This window comes from Leucopleurus acutus (assembly GCF_964270905.1).
Source record: "Leucopleurus acutus genome assembly, chromosome: 11".
Taxonomy (NCBI): Eukaryota; Metazoa; Chordata; class Mammalia; order Artiodactyla; family Delphinidae; genus Leucopleurus; species Leucopleurus acutus.
Genome location: NC_139152.1, coordinates 40,214,016 through 40,231,398, shown reverse-complemented (window position 1 = coordinate 40,231,398; position 17,383 = coordinate 40,214,016). Strand labels below are relative to the sequence as shown.

The following is a 17,383-nucleotide window of genomic DNA, read 5'->3' as shown; positions in this document are numbered from 1 at the left end:
TGTGGTGGTTTCTCCTACTTGCTGACAGACACCTTTGAAGGTGGAAACCTCTCCAGGAGTGGCCCTCTGATTAACTTGTGCCTTGAGTCAGGATTGGGCCTGCTCCCCTGCCTTTCCCAGGACCATCTCACTTTTCTCTGTCCTTCAGGTTCCTCCTAACTTGATCCAAGGAGAAAGCTCCTTCCTCCATGGTGCCTTCCGGGTCCAAGAGGGCTTTGCTGCCCTCTGTGGGTGACGTTGTCTTAGTTTTGCCCTTTTCTGCTACCATCCTCTCTCACCCCTTCCCATTCAGATTACCTACCAAACAAAGCCTCAGAGCTGGACAAGACAGTAGCCGTCCACCTCAGCGGCACCATTCCAGTCAGCCGATGCCTCAGTGCAGTGTGCGTGGTCACCCTTTGCTCAGAAGCTTTCAGTGGGTTCCCACTGCCATTCAAGGCTCTCCACAACCAGCTCTCCCTTCTCTCTCCAATTACCTCTGTCTGGTCTTCTGGCTAAATCCCTTACTTTAGCCAAACTGGTCGGTTCATTTTCCCCAAATATCTGGCCCTCTGCCTTTATACCCTTTCTCCCTTGTTTAGAAACACTGCTTTCCTTTAAGGTATGCAAAGCTGCCATGGCCTCTAGTCACAAGGACGTTTTTCTCCTGGCCTGGCTCCTTTAGCTCCGCTAGCACAACTCCCTCAACACCTCCCACACATCGCCTTGGATTGCTGTGTCTCATGTTCATTCATGCAGTATTTTAATTTCAGAATTTATCTTTGTAACCAAAATAATTTTTATTGCAAAAGATCCAGACAATACCGAAGTGTTCAGAGCAGCATGTAGGACTCTGCTCACTCTGTCCGCAAAGGTCACCACCCTCGGCTATTTGGTGTGCATCCTCTAGTTCCTTTTCTAAATATATGTGTCTATACACACATTTGGGGAGGGGTTAAAATATAAAGGGGCTCATCACATCTATTATTCTACCTTTTTGTTTTTAAACTTTAAGGTATATATGTTTGTCTTAGAGGTTTTCTATATTAGTATAGTTAGGTTTTCCTTTTTAATGGTTTCTCAGTACTGCATAGTATATAGTATTTACTCAGAATAAAACATATTTGTCTGGAATCTGTTATATGGAGGGTATTGTGCAGCTAGCACCTAAGGGACTCCAGATATCTTGTCCTCGCCATCAGTGAGCTCGCTCTTTAGAGGAGAGGGGGACGGAGGAGCGGGAATACACAAATAACCACAACACAAGGGAAAATACATTAAAGTCTCCAAGTGTGCCTGAAGTTCCGAAATAGAGAAGTCACTTCTAGCTAAGGGGATCAGGACTTAACAGTGGAGGTGATCTTCAAGCTTGGCCTGGAAGGAGCTTGACAGGTGAAGGAAGAGCATGAACTGCACACAGAGATGAAAACACGCAACGCAGGTTCATCTGATGCCATGAGCATGAAGGGGATTTGATTCAATTTATAAACATTTATCAAGCATCAAATGTGTCAGACATCATACTAGGCAATGAGAATATAGAAATGAGAAATACGAGGTTCCTGTCTTTAAAAGGCTTTCATTTTAATGGAATCAAAGCCAGGTTTGGAAAGGCAGGTTAAGACCAGATGATGACAGCTTTCAATTGGCATAGCAGGTAGTCTGAATTTAATTCACTGGACAGTGTGGAGCCATGCAGGCTTTTAGTGGGTAGGTAGGTAATGTGACTGAAGCTGGACAGATGGCAACAGTGGACAGAATGGGCTAGAGCAGGGAGAGGCTGAGGCCGGGGGGCTTATTACTCTTCTGTTGTTTTCTGTTTTAACAAGATAGAAGTTCATTTCTTTTTAATTTTTGGCCACACCGCGCGGCCTGTGGGATCTGAGTTCCCCAACCAGGGGTCGAACCCATGCCCCCTGCAGTGGAAGTGCAGAGTCTTAACCACACTGGACTGCCAGGGAAGTCCCTAGAAGTTCATTTCTGCCTCAGTTGAAAGGTGTCTGGTGGTGGGCAATCAGGACTGGTATGGTGGCTCTACAGTTACCAGTCTCTGATGACTTCTTTTTGTTCACTATCCTACTTACATCCTCATGGTCGCCTCATGGTCTGATATGGCTGCTAGAGTGTAATTCATCTCATCTGTGTTCCAGGCAGCAGAAAGAAGGAAGGGAAGGAGACTGGGGGGGAGGAGGTGGGGCACTGCGACACACTGCTTAGTTAAATTAACTTCCTTTAAGCAGCCTCCCTGGAAGTCCAGGACAATATTTCAAACACTTTGGTTTATGTCTTATAGGCCAGAACTTAGTCACGTGGCCTTATACAACTTTAAGGGAGACGTGGAAATATAGTTCTGTTTGTGTTTGATTTTTTTTTCCTTTTTAAAGAATTTGAGGAATAATTTGCATAAAGTGCAATGCACAGATCTTATACAGTTTGATAAGTTTTGACAGGCATACACCCATGTAACCCACATCCCTATCAAGATATGGAGCATTCCATCACCCCCAGAAATTTCCTCCCGCTGAGGGGGCTTTTTAAAAAAAAAGAAAAGAAAAAACCCAAAAGAGAAATAATGAAGGTTTAATTAGGGTGGTAGCTGTGGGAATGGAAAGAAAGAGCTGGAGAGGCTGTGGAGGGAAAATCCAAAGCAGACTGGTTGGATGTGGGGGTGAGAGGAGAATCAAAGAGAGTGCTGATAGCAGAACCAGGAACAGAAACAGGAGGTTGGGAGTGAAGTCTAGATTGTTGCAGGTGGGATGGAAGGAGAAAGAGGAATGAGTACGGTATTGTGTGTGTTGATTTGCGGTGCTGGTCAAACATCCAGGTGGAGATCCCCAGTACACAGTGGCGCCTAGAGCTTAGGAGGGCAGTCAGAGCTCAATGGCATCATGGACCAGAGAGATGCTTAAGAGGACAAGACCTAAGAAGTGATCCAAAATATGGTGACTGTGAGCTCACTGATGACTTTTGAGGGAGCAGAATCCAGATACCCAAGGCCTGAGTGGGCAGTGAGGGCTTAAATCATGCACAAGGGGATTGGTAGGGTCACCCGAAATAACTTAAAAAGTCTTTTAAAAACTTAAGTCCTGGGACTTCCCTGGTGGCGCAGTGGTTAAGAATCCACCTGTCAGGGCGCTTCCCTGTTGGCGCAGTGGTTGAGAGTCCGCCGATGCAGGGGACGCGGGTTCGTGCTCCGGTCCGGGAGGATCCCACATGCCGCGGAGCGACTGGGCCCGTGGGCCGTGGCCGCTGGGCCTGCGCGTCCGGAGCCTGTGTTCCGCAACGGGAAAGGCCACAGCAGTGAGAGGCCCGCGTACCGCAAGAAAAAAGAAAAAAAAAAAACACCTGTCAGTGCAGGGGACACGGGTTTGAGCCCTGGTCCAAGAAGATCCCGCATGCTGCGGAGCAACTAAGCCCATGCGCTACAACTACTGAGCCTGTGCTCTACAGCCTGCAAGCCACAACTACTGAGCCCGTGTGCCACAACTACTGAAGCCTACAAGAGAAGCCACCTCAACGAAGAGCAGCCCCTGCTGGCTGCAACTAGAGAAAGTCCGCGCGCAGCAACGAAGACCCAATGCAGCCAAAATAAATAAAAAGAATTTCTAAAAACAAACAAAAAACCCGAAGTCCTTGCACAAACATAAAATGGGTGTATGTAGCTGGTCTTTTGACAATTTTGTTGATGAAAGGAGAAAGGAAATGGTAATGTCAGAGGGAAAGATCAGGGATTCATCCCACCCTTACAGTGAAATAACCTGTGCTCTTTTCAGTTACCTTAAGGACAGGGTGATGGGACAACACCCTCCCTCCTTTTGGGTATATGACCTCCAGAAAATCAAGCTGAAGGGCTGGATATGGGAGAGGGATACGACCTTCGGCTGCTGCTGGGTTGCGGTGGGCCAGCCAGACACTGCCAGGATAGGTGTGAGGACACATATATCTTTAAGAGGAAAGACCAGAGCGCAAACTGGCTGGACTCAGGTAGTCCTGGGTTTGAATCCTGTCTCTGTCACCACCTAGCTAGATGACCTTGAGCAACTTACTTAACCTGAACACCCAGTTCGTCATCTGTAAAATGGAAACAACCATGCCTACCTTTCAAGGTGGTTTTGAGGATTACAGACAAGTGTCTGCAACACAATAGGTAGTCGTAAATGGGTGCCATTATGTGGCCCAGCCCCTCGCGATGGGACCGAACGGCTAACGGACAGGTCAGAATCTCAGGGCAGGGAGAGCTCCCGCGGCCTCCTCCCTCCAGGAGGTGGGGACAAGGTGGAGGAAGGGCTGCGGGAGGAGGAGCTGGCGCGCGTCGCGACCCGCCCCGTCCCGTCCAGTCTGGCCTGGGCGAGGAAGGAACTGCGGTCCTAGCCGCTGCCACCCAACAGCCGGTCCTGGGTGTCCCGTGACCTGCGCCCATCCAGTCATGACCCTGCGCCCCTCACTTCTCCCGCTCCGTGTGCTGCTGCTGCTGCCGCTGCTGCTCAGTGGGGCGGTGTGCCGGGCTGAGGCTGGGTTCGAAACCGAAAGTCCCGTCCGGACCCTCCAAGTAGAGACCCTGGTGAGGAGGAGATAGTCCCGGGCGGGCTCTTTGGAGGTCGGGCCTCGTGAGGAGAATGCCGGGGTCTCAAGGAACCTGGGAGCGGGGAGGAGAGGCAGTGCGGGCACTGAATTGGGGGTGCTGAGTCTAAGGGCAAGAACGGGATCTTTGGAGGAGCCTCCGTGACTCCTGTAGTGCGATCATAGGTGGAGCCCCCGGAACCGTGTGCTGAGCCTGCTGCCTTTGGAGACACGCTTCACATACACTACTCGGTGAGGGGCCTGGGGGGCCGGGGCGGGGCCTGGGGGGGCGGCTCCCTGCAGCAACACGTCAGCTTTAGCTTGGACACGTGGCAAGCGGTTCGCGAGTCACTCCGGCTCTGGGGGTCCTCCAGCACGTGGCCGGGGGAGGGGCGCTCCTCTTCCCTACCCTTTTTACCTCCCTGCTTTTCCGCCAGTTCCTCCGGGCCCTGAGAAGTGAAGGGTGGAGGGATCTCCGAGAAGCGCCAGCCCTTTCTGCCCCGAGGGGAATGCTAGGCAGCAGTCACTAGCGGGTTGCTGACCGAGGCCCAGGTGTGTGCGCGCCCTGCTGGGAGGGAGAGGTACTAGGTGTGTGCTCTAGAAGCTCTTCCCCCCCTACCCCCCACCCAGGGCAGCTTGGTAGATGGACGCATCTTTGACACTTCTCTGACCAGAGATCCTCTGGTTATAGAACTTGGCCAAAAGCAGGTGATACCAGGTATGTGAGCCGTACCTCCCATTCCACTTCTTCCCAACCTAAGCCCTTGCTTAGCTGCTTCAACTCCTAAGCTACAGTGGAAATGTCCCCTGGAATAAGACCCCAGGGCTCTACCAGCCACCTCCTGAGGTTCAAACCCCGCTTCTAGTACTCCTCTTGCCCCACACCACATTGGAAGCCAGAGGTTCCAGCAGTGGGGAGCTCAACTGAGGGTCCATGGGGAGCCTTTGAGCCTCCTCTCCTGGGATTTGGGGAATGTAGGTAGTTTCCTATTCAGTTGTGTCTTCTTCCTCAAGGTCTGGAGCAGAGCCTTCTAGACATGTGTGTGGGGTGAGTATCTGGGCAGGTGGGCTTGGGTACCCCCTCTGCATGGCTCTGCTATCCCTGCTCCTAGAGGAGGCAGGAGAATGGGCTTTGGCGTCACACTGGGTCAAGGTCACTGGGCACTGAGGCTTTGGATGAAGCCTCAGGCTTCCTGGCTGTGGATTTTGTTGGTGGAGTTGAGACATGTGGGGGGATGGGCGCCTTGGCTGGTCAACCTGTTTGGTGCTCAGGTGGGAAAGTTCACGTTTTGAGTGTGACTATCCAGAGGGTTTTGTTGGTGGGGCTTCAGATGGACCGAGGTGGCTGGCCCACCTGTTCCCACCTCTGGCTATGACTCACATTCCTTCCCTCAGAGAGAAGCGAAGGGTAATCGTTCCTTCTCACTTGGCCTATGGAAAACGGGGATTTCCGCCATCTATCCCAGGTAATCTGACTAGGCCTCTCTCTGTGGCTATCAAAATACCCAGTCCCGGGGACTTCCCTGGCAGTCCAGTGGTTAAGACCCTATGCTTCCAATGCACGGGGCGCAGGTTGGATCCATGATTTGGGAACTAAGATCCCACATGCTGCACTGTGCAGCAAAAACAAACAAAAAAACCCAGTCTTTAAGAGCCACATACAAGGAGCCATGCACTTTGTCTGGAGCTTGAGAAGGTCTAAACCCAGTTTCCTGAAAGGTACAGGAGTGGCTGAGGCTTCCTTCCGCAGGGCCACCTTCTTCCTCCTCAGATCACCAGCAGGGACTAGGAATATATAACCTGTTAAAGCCACTGGCTTGTCCTCTGGCAGACAGCAACTTTTTAGGGAGGAGACACCTGCTTGAGCCACACGAGTCTGCTGCCGTGCCACCTCTCCGAGAACTCTGGACTTCTTTCCTGCCCTTTTCCTACAACTCCAAACTGTTGGTTGTGCAGTTGGCATGGCTTCTCACCACATCTCCACCATTCCTTTCAGCCTCCACCAGGATGATCACAGTCAAGTAATTCAAAACAAAATAAAACAAAAAACAACTTTTAAAATCCAAGCCTGGGACTTCCCTGGTGGTGCAGTGGTTAAGAATCTTCCCTCCAATGCAGGGGACTCGGGTTTGATCCCTGGTCAGGGAACTAGATCCCACATACATGCTGCAACTAAGACCTGGTGCAACCAAGATAAATTAAATAAATAAAAATTAAAAATAAGTTAAAAAAAAAAAAAAAGCCAAGCCTACCCCCTAACTTTAAAAGCCCTCACAGGTCACTGCTGATACCGATTTTTGAAGGCCTGAGACTGGACAGATTTCCCAAGATGCATATCTCTTGCTTTTGGTTATAAGAAATGTTCTACTAGCGAAAATGACTTGGTACTTCAGAGTATTGGGATAAAAGTTCTCATCCGAGTTCCAGCTTAGACAGAGACCCATAGAGAGGGTCAGGGGACTAAAGAGAAATTCTTTTACCCAAAATTCTGTTACCTCCTCATTTCCAGTGCTGCCTGTTTGCATTTCTCCCCCAACTCATTCCTATCCATTCCTCCACTCCTTTTTTTTTTGCGGTACGCGGGCCTCTCACTGTTGTGGCCTCTCCCGTTGCGGAGCACAGGCTCCGGACGCGCAGGCTCAGCGGCCATGGCTCACGGGCCTAGCCGCTCTGCTAGGCATGTGGGATCTTCCCGGACCGGGGCACGAACCCGTGTCCCCTGCATCGGCAGGTGGACTCTCAACCACTGCGCCACCAGGGAAGCCCCACTCCTTACATCTTAAACCACATCCTTCTTCCTCTCTAGCCTTTATGTTGAAACACCTATTTTTTTTTTTAACAATCACATTGAGGTGTGCTTATTGGTTGGTGAAATTTTAAAAAGTCTAGTTTAAATCCAATTAATTTCAGCCCTGCAAAGATTCTCTCCATGTGGCTGTTTAGAAATGGAATACAGTTAGTACAGAGGTCTCTAACTTACAAATGGACTTTACAAGTACTTTTCACAGAAAGTTTTTCTGTCCTGGCAAAGACCTGTCAGTGAATACAAGCCACACTTGTATATTTGAGGTAAACATGACTATAACTAGATAGCTCATAACCCTCCTCTGCTTCTGCCTTTGTAAGAGAACTCAGCCCCACATTTAAATCTCGCCAGCTTTACAGTTGGTGCTGTGGTTGTGGTCTGCCCTCCCCGCTTTCATTCAGATTTGAGTCCTGGGTAACATGCACAGGGATTCTAACCTTCACCTCCTCTCTGCCTCCAGCGGATGCAGAGCTGCATTTTGACGTGGAGCTCATTGCACTGATCCGAGCCAACTACTGGCAAAAGCTGGTGAAGGGCATTTTGCCTCTGGTAGGCATGGCCATGGTGCCAACCCTCCTGGGCCTCATTGGGTATCATCTATACAAAAAGGCCAGCAGACCTAAAGTCTCCAAAAAGAAGCTCAAGGAAGAGAAAAGAAACAAGAGCAAAAAGAAATAAAAAATAATTTTTTAAAATCTTTGCATTTTTCACCCGATACTTTCTGCTGCTACCTTTGTAAGTGGGAATAAGGTAAAGGGCTGGGGAGAAAGGGCATTCTTCGTTGGGTCTTGCCTGGCATGGGGGTGGTTGGAGGCTTTGGATCTCTTCTCCTGGCCCTCTTCCTGTCCTGACTTACCCCAAGGACCATGGGATCTCTGGGTCCCGAAGGTATGTGTTTTGGCTCCCATGGCGTCCTGACTGAGGAGCAATCCATCACTGAGAAGTAAGCCTCTGGGTAGTTGCCTAGCTACTCTCTTTACCCCCTAGGGCCGCTGCATTCCTAGTGTCCTCCAAGTAGACTGTTCTATCCAACATGGCAAAGATACAAGGAGCTCATAAACTCCATGGAGATTTTTAATAGCAAAGTCCTCAGGTCTCTCAAAACATTCTCTGGGGGTTGAAAAGAGATTTTCTCCTTGTATCACAGGATGTGGGCGATCACATGGGCTGCTTCAATGATGTTGTAAGTGGCTGGAGGTTTTTGGCCACCTGGCCGGGCTGTAGGCATGGACGGGGGCTGGGGTAAGTTGCTGCTTTGATTGACGATGAAGCGTGGGCTGAGCTGGCTCAGCACTTCATCACTCACTGAGATGCCATCCAAGTACTGCTTGAGCATCTCCCGCAGCTTCTCATTGATTTCCAACAACTGGGCACGTCTGTGTTGAAGGCTCAGTTGCTCCAGTTTCACTTTGTTGTACCTTTTCCAGAAATTCTCCATCCCTATGTAGTCCATTATCACCTGGGAATTGAATTAAAGGGAGAAGGGGTGTGGTAGCACCCATTAGCAAGTGTAGCCCCAGCCTTGGGCGGTGGCCTCCGGGCCGTAGGAAGCTTACCTTTCCAAGCTCCTCAGTAAACTCCTCTGGGTCAATCTTCTGTATGTTCTCCTGCTCCTCGGGAGTCAATACCGATGAATAAAAAGGCAGCACTTTTTCTTCCTCTGTTTCAAATTTCCTACATATTTCAGCAAGTTTAAGGACCTTTTCACCCTATTGGAAGCAAGCAGAGACCTTTCATTAGGAAAGGGGGTGGGGAGGGGAAATAGTGGATTTGGTTCCCCTGCTTCAAACCAGGGGAGCTACTTATCCAAATGGGAAACAAAAGTAATAAATACATCCAACAGAGAGAGCTATGTGCCAAGCACTATTCCAAGTATTTTATACTCTTCTAAAATTCATTCATCATGAAGTAATTTCACTTAAAATGTGAGAGGAGAGGGAACATGGAATAGAATAGGCATTCCAAGTGTGCACTCAGGCAGGAAGCAGGGGGAAGCCCTCTATGTCTCCCCAGCCCCTTCCGCTTCGCAGGGAGCCGTCTTCCTTGGTTCTGTTCTGGCTGCCTTCTCCCCTTTGTTACCTTGTCGACAATCTTCCTCAGGGCCTTGAGGGTGGCATTACTTTCCAGGGTGAGTTTGACTAAGTTCTCCTGTGATATTCCCCGGGCCTGAGTCCTTTGGGCCTTAAGTTTTCGCAGTTGTACAAGGACCAACTCCTTGTCCTCACGAATGTCCTGGTTCTGTTCTTCACTCTCGCGGCCGTGCACCATGATCTTGCCTTTTAAAATAATTATGGAATCCTAGAGGAACAGGGTAGGTTAGAGGAAACAGTTGACTAGGTGAGGGTCTTCAGGGAGCAGGTAAAAAGACTGTCTGGGGACTGATACCAGAGCATACCATCTTTCCCCAACCAGTGATGAGGCCCAGTAGAAACTGGGGAAAGGAGAACAGGGGATAATGGAACAGTTAAAGCAGTGAGTCTTTCGGGTGGGCTGCACTAACCTGTAGTCTCTGTATTTTTTTCATCTGTGCTTCAATCTCTTTGCAGCTCTTCTCGTCCTTTGCCTTTAGAGTCTCGAAGGCGATCTTTCGATCCTCTGTGGCATCAGTGTAATTCTTGAGTGCATCCTGGAACCTTCTCCACAGATCTTCTACTGTATGCTCCAGTTGCAGTCTTAGAAAGTGCTTCTCTTCTAAATTCTGGGAAGTGGCCCCAAAATAGCCAGCGCTTGGAATTACCCTATTAGCACCCTTTCACTTCCACCAGCAACCTCCCCCTCTTGAACTGTTTGTAGCACAGCGTGGTGCAGAGGTTGCCAGTGAAAATGCCTACAAACCAGGCAGATGATATAAATAAGCGCTGTGGGCTAGCTGGGGCCTGTGGCGAACCAGAGAGGAAATGCTCCATTGGTCTGTGTTTGGGGGGGTGGGAGCACAGCTGCTCAGCTTCACATGAATGTCTCCATTTGGAATGTGGCCCAGTGTTACCAGATCTTTACATTTTTCAAGGGAAGCTGAAAATTTGGATTTTTATGTGAAATCTTCCAATTTTTAAATGTAGAGAGCTTATAAAAATTTTTAATGCAACGTTATGAGGCAAAATAAAAACAAAGCGGGGGCTTCCCTGGTGGCGCAGTGGTTAAGACTCCACCTGCCAATGCAGGGGACACGGGTTCGAGCCCTGGTCCGGGAGGATCCCGCATGCCGCGGAGCAACTATGCCCGTGCGCCACAACTACTGAGCCTGTGCTCTAGAGCCCGTGAGCCACAACTACTGAGCCTGCGTGCCACAACTACTGAAGCCCCCATGCCTAGAGCCCATGCTCTGCAACAAGAGAAGGCAACGTGATGAGAAGCCCAGCACCACAACGAAGAGTAGTCCCCACTCACCGCAACTAGAGAAAGCCTGCGCACAGCAACGAAGACCCAACGCAGCCAAAAAGAAGCAAAGGGCCCCACCCCCCAAATCCAGGTCTGCAGGCTGGCTAAGTCTGCAGCCTCCAGGGTGGTGGAAGCTCTTGGGGCCAAGGGACAGGAGAACTGGACTCTCCCCCTGGCTCTACCACAGACCAGCAGCATGACTTTGGCAGGTCATTTCACTTCTTTGGGCCTTAATTTCTTCATCTACAAATCACAGAGGAGAAGCCAGACGATCTCCTTGGTGTGCGTTAGCTCTAAAATGCACTTCCTTGACATTTCAGAATGGTTCCCCCTCCCCACCAATTTTCACAAAATTACAAAAAGCAGTAGGAGTACCTACAGCGGCAACAGGCATTTTATTGGCCATGTTGGTTAAAGGGATCTCTTCTAGCTCTACTAGCCTTGAGCGATTTTCTCTCACTTTCTCCCAGTTCCTGCCCTTCTGCTCTCCCTCTGTACCTTGTTTTTGAGATCTTCCCACATGCTCTGGAACTCCAGCTTGCTTTCGTACTCAGAATCTAGGCAGTTCTGCTCCATGGCCACGAAGACATCTTGTAGGTAGTGAATCTCTTTTTCATGTTGGTCAATAATTGTCTTCCTGTAGGAGATAAGATACTGTCTCTGCTCTGAGGCATAAAGCATAGGGATCAATAATGACAATGCAAAGCAGTATGTAATAAAACTATATGAACGGTACAAACTCTTAGGTACTGAAGAAGGACAGAGGGAAGGCGGGTTCTATTCTTTTCAGGGCCAGAAAGAATGAATAAGATTATTTTGATTTTTGAATAGGTAATACATTCATATGATACAAAAATCAAAAAGTACAAAAGGTTGCAGTGAAAAGTCTCCTTCCCATCCCTGTCCCCCAGAGAGGTAGATGCGTAGGATTTTGATAGTTGAAAGTGGGTGGCTGCTTACAGCCAGCATCTTGACATAGACTCTAGCTAGTCCCCTGGGCTCAACCCCCCCATATCTCCTCTTAGGTCCCCATACCTTTCTGTCTCAAACTCCTTGGTTAGGGCCTCCAGCTCCACGTTGTAACTTTCCTCTAGGAGGCTGAGCCGGCGTCTCTGCAGGGCCAAGAGCTGGTCAATGTTGTGCAAGTGGCTGCGCAGCGCGTGGGCGTACTGTTCCTCAGCTTCTGACAGGTCCTTCACTAACGACTGGGTAGGAAACACAGAGTTACCATTTTGGCTGAATGGCATCTCTGTGAGAAAATAAAAATGTATTCGGCTAGCTAGTTCCTATTTTCCCTAGTCTCTAAAGCCGATTCTTTGGCGCTGGGAGCTCTGGCTCTGCCACTTGTGAATGTGAGAAGCCAGTGCTGGTGAAGGGGCCATGTGGAAGCATTCATTCCAGTCAACGGCCCAGCTGAGCTCCCAGCGGATAGTCAGAATCAACTGTCAGTCATCTTACACATCCAGCTCAGTCAAGCCTTCAGATGACTGCAGCCCCAAATGACATCTGACTGAAAACCGTACGAGAGATGTCAGGCAAGAACCTCCCTGGTAAGCTAAGTCAACCTGCAGAACCACGAGACAGAGTGAAGTAAATTGTCGTCGTAAGTCGCTAATTTAGGGTGGTTTGTGATGTAGCAATAAAAAATGAGAACATGTCCACTAGAAAAAAAAGGGACCGTGTGAGCATCAATATGGATAAGAACTGCAGTGGATCAAAACATATCAAATATGTTTGATTATGAGTTTATCAGGATACTTTTAAAAAAAATCAGTTACCATTAGAGGATGCCAGACAACCGATTCTTTTTTTTTTTTAAACTGGTTTGTAAAGGGAAGAGAAAGAGCATTTCTTATATAACCTATAGTGTATATAAGCATTTCTTATATAAAGTATACCTCTGGGTAACTGAATGGTAAATGATAGTATCTCTTTATAGAAGTATTCAAACTAATAAATGAAAAAAGAATACTATTAGAAAATCAGCACTTTGCAACCCCCAATGAATTAATGGATAATCAACAGCTGCTAACATCACAAATGTGCCTCCTAATAGAAAAACACAACACCTGCAAGCTTCTAGATCGAATTACCAAGACACAGGAAATACCGAGGACAAAGTAACATGTTAAACTACAATACAGTATACTATGCAGTTGTTAAAAAAAAAAATGAGAAGCTCTTTATGGGCTAATGTTGAATAATCCCCAGGATATATTATTAAGTGAAAAAGGCAAGGGGCAGAACACTATGTAATACTACCATTTGTGTAAAAAAAAAAGGTTTACTCATGAAACTAAAATGATTGGGAGGGGCACTGGGTGGCTGAAAGGCACCAGTGGGAGGGAACTTTTCTCTATATAACTTTTTTATCTTTTGAATTTTGAATATTGTGAGTGAACTACCTATTCAAAAAAGTAAAACAAATTAAAGTGAATAAAGCAAAAAAGCATTTACCAAATGCCCACATGATCCACTCACTGTAAACTACCACATTGCTAGCTTTTACCTTACATGTTTAGTATGAAAGAGATCTGAAATAGGTGCTGATAATGGAAGACTATTCACTCACTCAAGAAACGTTTACTAAACCTGCTATGTACCAGCACCCTGCTGGATGCTGAGGATTCAGAGATCAAAAGACATTCTCAGTGCCCCCAAAGGAGCTTGAAGTCTTGCAGTAGGAAAAGTTATATAAGTAGAAAATTACAATAAATTCTGAAAAAAAAAAACCAAAAAAACCCCAGGTATAAAGTTCAGATTAAATTCTGATTTTGTAAATTCTGAAAAGAAATTACAGCATGAAAAATGCTATGAGGTTGATGATTTCCCAGTGACAATGGGATATAAAGGACTTAGTGCCTACATCTGACTAAGAGCACTGAGGAGGGCTTCATAGAAGAGATGTCATTTGTATCACTCTTGAAGCAGGAGTGAGAGTTTGCCAGGAAAACTGGGGAGATAGGGAATGGCATGTGCAAAGGCACAGGAAAGAAGGCTGGCTATGTGAAAGGTACAGGTAGAGGCCAGATCATGAAGGGCTTTGATGTTTGATGTTCCTTCCAAGGAGTTTCGATTTTTTCTGTAGAAGAGGGGAGCCACTAAGGAGATTTACGCAGTGGAGTAACAGGATCAGATATTTGCTTTAGAAAGAAAATCCTGGTGAGGATTTCCCTGGTGGCGCAGTGGTTAGGAATACACCTGCCAGTGCATGGGACACGGGTTTGAGCCCTGGTCTGGGAAGATCCCACATGCCGCGGAGCAACTAAGCCTGTGCGCCACACCTACTGAGCCTGCGCTCTAGAGCCTGTGAGCCACAACTACTGAGTCCGTGTGCTACAACTACCAAAGCCCTCGCGCTACAACTACTGAAGCCCTCGCGCCCAGAGTCCGTGCTCCGCAACAAGAGAAGCCACCGCAGTGAGAAGCCCACGCACCGCAACAAAGAGTAGCCCCTGCTCGCCACAACTAGAGAAAGCCTGCACACAGCAATGAAGACCCAATACAGCCCAAAATAAATAAATTAAATTAAATTAAAAAATAAAAAAGAGACTATTGCAATAGATAATGCCCGTCTCAACTACAGCAGGACACTGAGGAAGAAGAGCAGGGTGTGACTTTGAAAAATATTTAAGCAGAAGATTTATACAAGACTTAGTAACAGAAGTTAGGAATGGAAGCAAAAGCTGGGATGATTCCCAGATTCCTGGGTTGGGTGATCTGGTGAATGGTCCCACCCAAATAGAGAGTATGAGGAAGATCAGATGGTGGAGGATGGGAAATGGGGCTGGCTAGAGAAGGAGGAGCTCATGAGCTCAGTTTTGAGGACAGTGACACAGCCAGGAACAGATATCGAGGGATCCTGAATAAGGGGTTTGGAACTCAAGAGAAGAAATCCCTTAGAAGAAAAGATGGTATATACTCAACTCAAGAACCTCCCCAAAACATAAGGTTGGCTGATTGAATTGCTTAGAGATACAGAACTGCTCTTACCGATGGAGATCTTCTCAACCTCATCCAGGGCCACTGAAGTTGAATCAAAGAGGCCAAACAGAATTTGGTTGAATAAAGCACTGGAGTGGGGATCAAGAAATCCATGTGTAGTCACAGCTCTCTCACTGACTAGCCGTGTGACCTTGAGCAAACTGGTTCCTGCCTCTGGAACTGAGTCTTCTCACATTGAAATGAAGGTATAGGACTAAGTTCAAGTCATTAGGTGATGTCTACTGTGCCTTACAACTCTAATATAGTACTGGTTTGAGGCAGTAGATGACCAAGGAGAATGGCTCCTCTAACAGAGGGAGAAGGATGATGGCTCAATATTCTAGTTTTCATTTCATGTGTCTTGGGAGGGCTTTAAGATCAATTACTTCACTAGGCCCATTCTATTAAGAGATCAAGACAGTCATAGTCAAGTGTTTCTTTGGGAAGAGAGCTTGCCTTGATGACACCGTCCTTGCAGTCCACCACTCGTTCAAACGTTCGGCTGAGGATCTCAATGTCCTTATGAAGCTCTCTGGTCTTGACTTCCCGAAGGACCGTCCTCCACTGTGTGTTAATCTTACTAAGGTTCAGAGCACAGTTGTGCTCCTCCTTGGCCAGCTTGTCCTGTGTGAAGGAATAAATAACCACCCCCTCCCAGAGGTCAGGGTTAAAAGCCCTGATACAGTACGACAAACAAGATCACCCTTCTTCTTTTCTGAGGGACCAAAGCTCCTCATGGCTAACACTCAGGAGTTCCTGTTCTTGTTTTGGGAGGGTCTGAAGTAAGAAAGGAGCAGCCCAATGGCATTTTAGGGAGAGCTAGCGTGAATTTCCTTCTGGGTGGAAGCATCAGAGCAGGATATTGTTTGTAATGACCCATCTCGAGGGAGAATATCACGATTTCAGACAGCTCAGACAGCTGATAGCACCTACTGTCCCAGTTCTGGGGCTCAGGAGTGATTGTCAAGCTTTACACCACCTTCCTCCCTCCATGCTTCACAGAGAACTGCCCCTTCCCCCAGACAATATTGCCTGAAATCTAAGTATATCTGGGTCTTAAGATTTCCAGAGGAGCGGAGGCTAGCATGAAAATGAGGCTCCCACAATGACAGGGGCAAGGCAACAGGACCAGTGCAGGGGGCGTGTGGGATTGGGCAGAGAGTTAATGCAAAAATCCATCACCTTTAAGAACTGGTTCAGGAGCCTCTCTTTCTTCTTGGCCATCTCCTCCTCTGCCAGCAACTTCTGCTGAAACAGAAGCAGCTGCTCTTCATCGGACAGGGGCATCTTGGCCTTTTTCCCTTTCTTAGACATAGCTGGATCTGGGCGAGGATCCTCCGCCTGCCAGGGCCAGCGCTAGAGGGGGTAGGAGGAAAATGCCCCCAGAAAGCTGACTTCTGGAACTGCCCCTGGAGGGTAGTTGGACCTTAGATCTCAGACCTCAGGCAGGAGATAGCCTGGGATAGCGGTGAGGCAAGGCTCCCAAACCAAAAGACGCATCTCCGTCTCCTAGCAACGGGGATCTCGCTAAGATGGCGCTGTAACGGCTAGGAGAAGAGGTCTTGGCTCGGTGCGCCCTCTGCCGGCTGGAGGACCGCAGTCAGTTTTTGAGAGAGGGTCTTTTACTTCTCAAAATCCCTAGCTTCCCCAATAACCGTTTAAAAATCTTTTTTCGATTATTTTTCACATAATGGCCATATTTTAAAATACAAGTAATAACAAGTTTTGGAGATATATGGAGAAACAGGAACCCTCATACACTGGTGGTGGGAATGCAAAATGGTACAGCCACTTTGGAAGACACTTTGGCAGTGTCTTAAAATGTTAAACATAAATTCACAGTGTGAACCAGCAATTTCACTTTCAGACATCAATCTGAAAGAAATGAGAGTGTATCCACATAAAGACTTGCACAGGAATGTTCTTAGCAGCATTACTCATAATAGCCCAATTGGAAACAGCCGAAATGTCCCAAAACAAGTGAATGGGAGACAAAATATGCTCTTTCCACACAGCGGAATACTATTCAACAATAAAAAAGGAACAGACTATGCATGCATGCTGCAATGTGGATAAACCGCAGAAGCCAAGGGGCCACATATTGTAAGTTTCCATTTATATGAACTACCCAGAAAAGGCAAAGCTATAAAGATGCAAAGTAAACTACAAATTGCTTGGAGGGAGGGGGGGAGATTAACATTAAATGCACATGAGAGATCATATTGGGTTATGAAAATGTTCTGAAACTGATTTATTTTGGACAACTTGATGAATTTGGGTTAAAAAAAATCATTGCATTATATACTTGAAAAGGGCAAATTATGATATGCAAAATGTGCCTCAATAAAGTTGTTTTAAATGTGAGATATAATGCCTGTGTATCAGAGTCCTCCAGAGAAACAGAACCAATATTTTAAATATATAATATTTAAAATATAAATATTTACAACATAAAATATATATTTCCATCCATCTGATGTTTCAGTCTGAGTCCAAAGGCCAGAAAAGACCAAAGTCCCAACTCAAGCAATCAGGCAGGAGGAGTTCCATCTTACTCAGCCCTTTTATTCTGTTCAGGCCTTCAGCTGATTGGATAAGACCCACCCACATAAGGGAGAGCAATCTGCTTTACTCAGTCTACTGATTAAAATGCTAATCGCATCAAGAAATACCCTC

At 47.5% G+C, this 17,383-nt stretch overlaps 2 protein-coding genes across 2 annotated transcripts; one reads left to right on the top strand and one right to left on the bottom strand.

The window, feature by feature from the left end:
* Positions 1 to 4,327: 4,327 nt before the first annotated feature.
* On the top strand, positions 4,328 to 8,051 carry FKBP11 (FKBP prolyl isomerase 11). Its single transcript, XM_082850669.1, has 6 exons — positions 4,328 to 4,540; positions 4,726 to 4,791; positions 5,170 to 5,257; positions 5,554 to 5,587; positions 5,935 to 6,005; positions 7,806 to 8,051. Exons 1-6 carry the CDS (start codon positions 4,406 to 4,408, stop codon positions 8,021 to 8,023), a joined length of 612 nt encoding a protein of 203 aa, XP_082706795.1. The 5' UTR covers positions 4,328 to 4,405; the 3' UTR covers positions 8,024 to 8,051.
* Positions 8,052 to 8,486: 435 nt separating this feature from the next.
* Positions 8,487 to 16,021, bottom strand: DRC2 (dynein regulatory complex subunit 2; the record flags this gene model as incomplete). Its single annotated transcript, XM_082850332.1, has 8 exons — positions 8,487 to 8,804; positions 8,902 to 9,054; positions 9,425 to 9,643; positions 9,846 to 10,043; positions 11,222 to 11,360; positions 11,759 to 11,928; positions 15,164 to 15,331; positions 15,890 to 16,021. 8 exons carry the CDS (start codon positions 16,019 to 16,021, stop codon positions 8,487 to 8,489), a joined length of 1,497 nt encoding a protein of 498 aa, XP_082706458.1.
* Between the last annotated feature and the right edge of the window lie 1,362 nt (positions 16,022 to 17,383).

Excerpts from the sequence above, each read along its gene's own strand:
- FKBP11 (XM_082850669.1), top strand. The coding sequence starts at position 4,406 with ATGACCCTGCGCCCCTCACTTCTCCCGCTCCGTGTGCTGCTGCTGCTG. Across the intron at positions 5,258-5,553 it reads CCAAAAGCAGGTGATACCAG|GTCTGGAGCAGAGCCTTCTA; the intron begins GTATGTGAGCCG and ends TTCTTCCTCAAG. Across the intron at positions 5,588-5,934 it reads CTTCTAGACATGTGTGTGGG|AGAGAAGCGAAGGGTAATCG; the intron begins GTGAGTATCTGG and ends TCCTTCCCTCAG.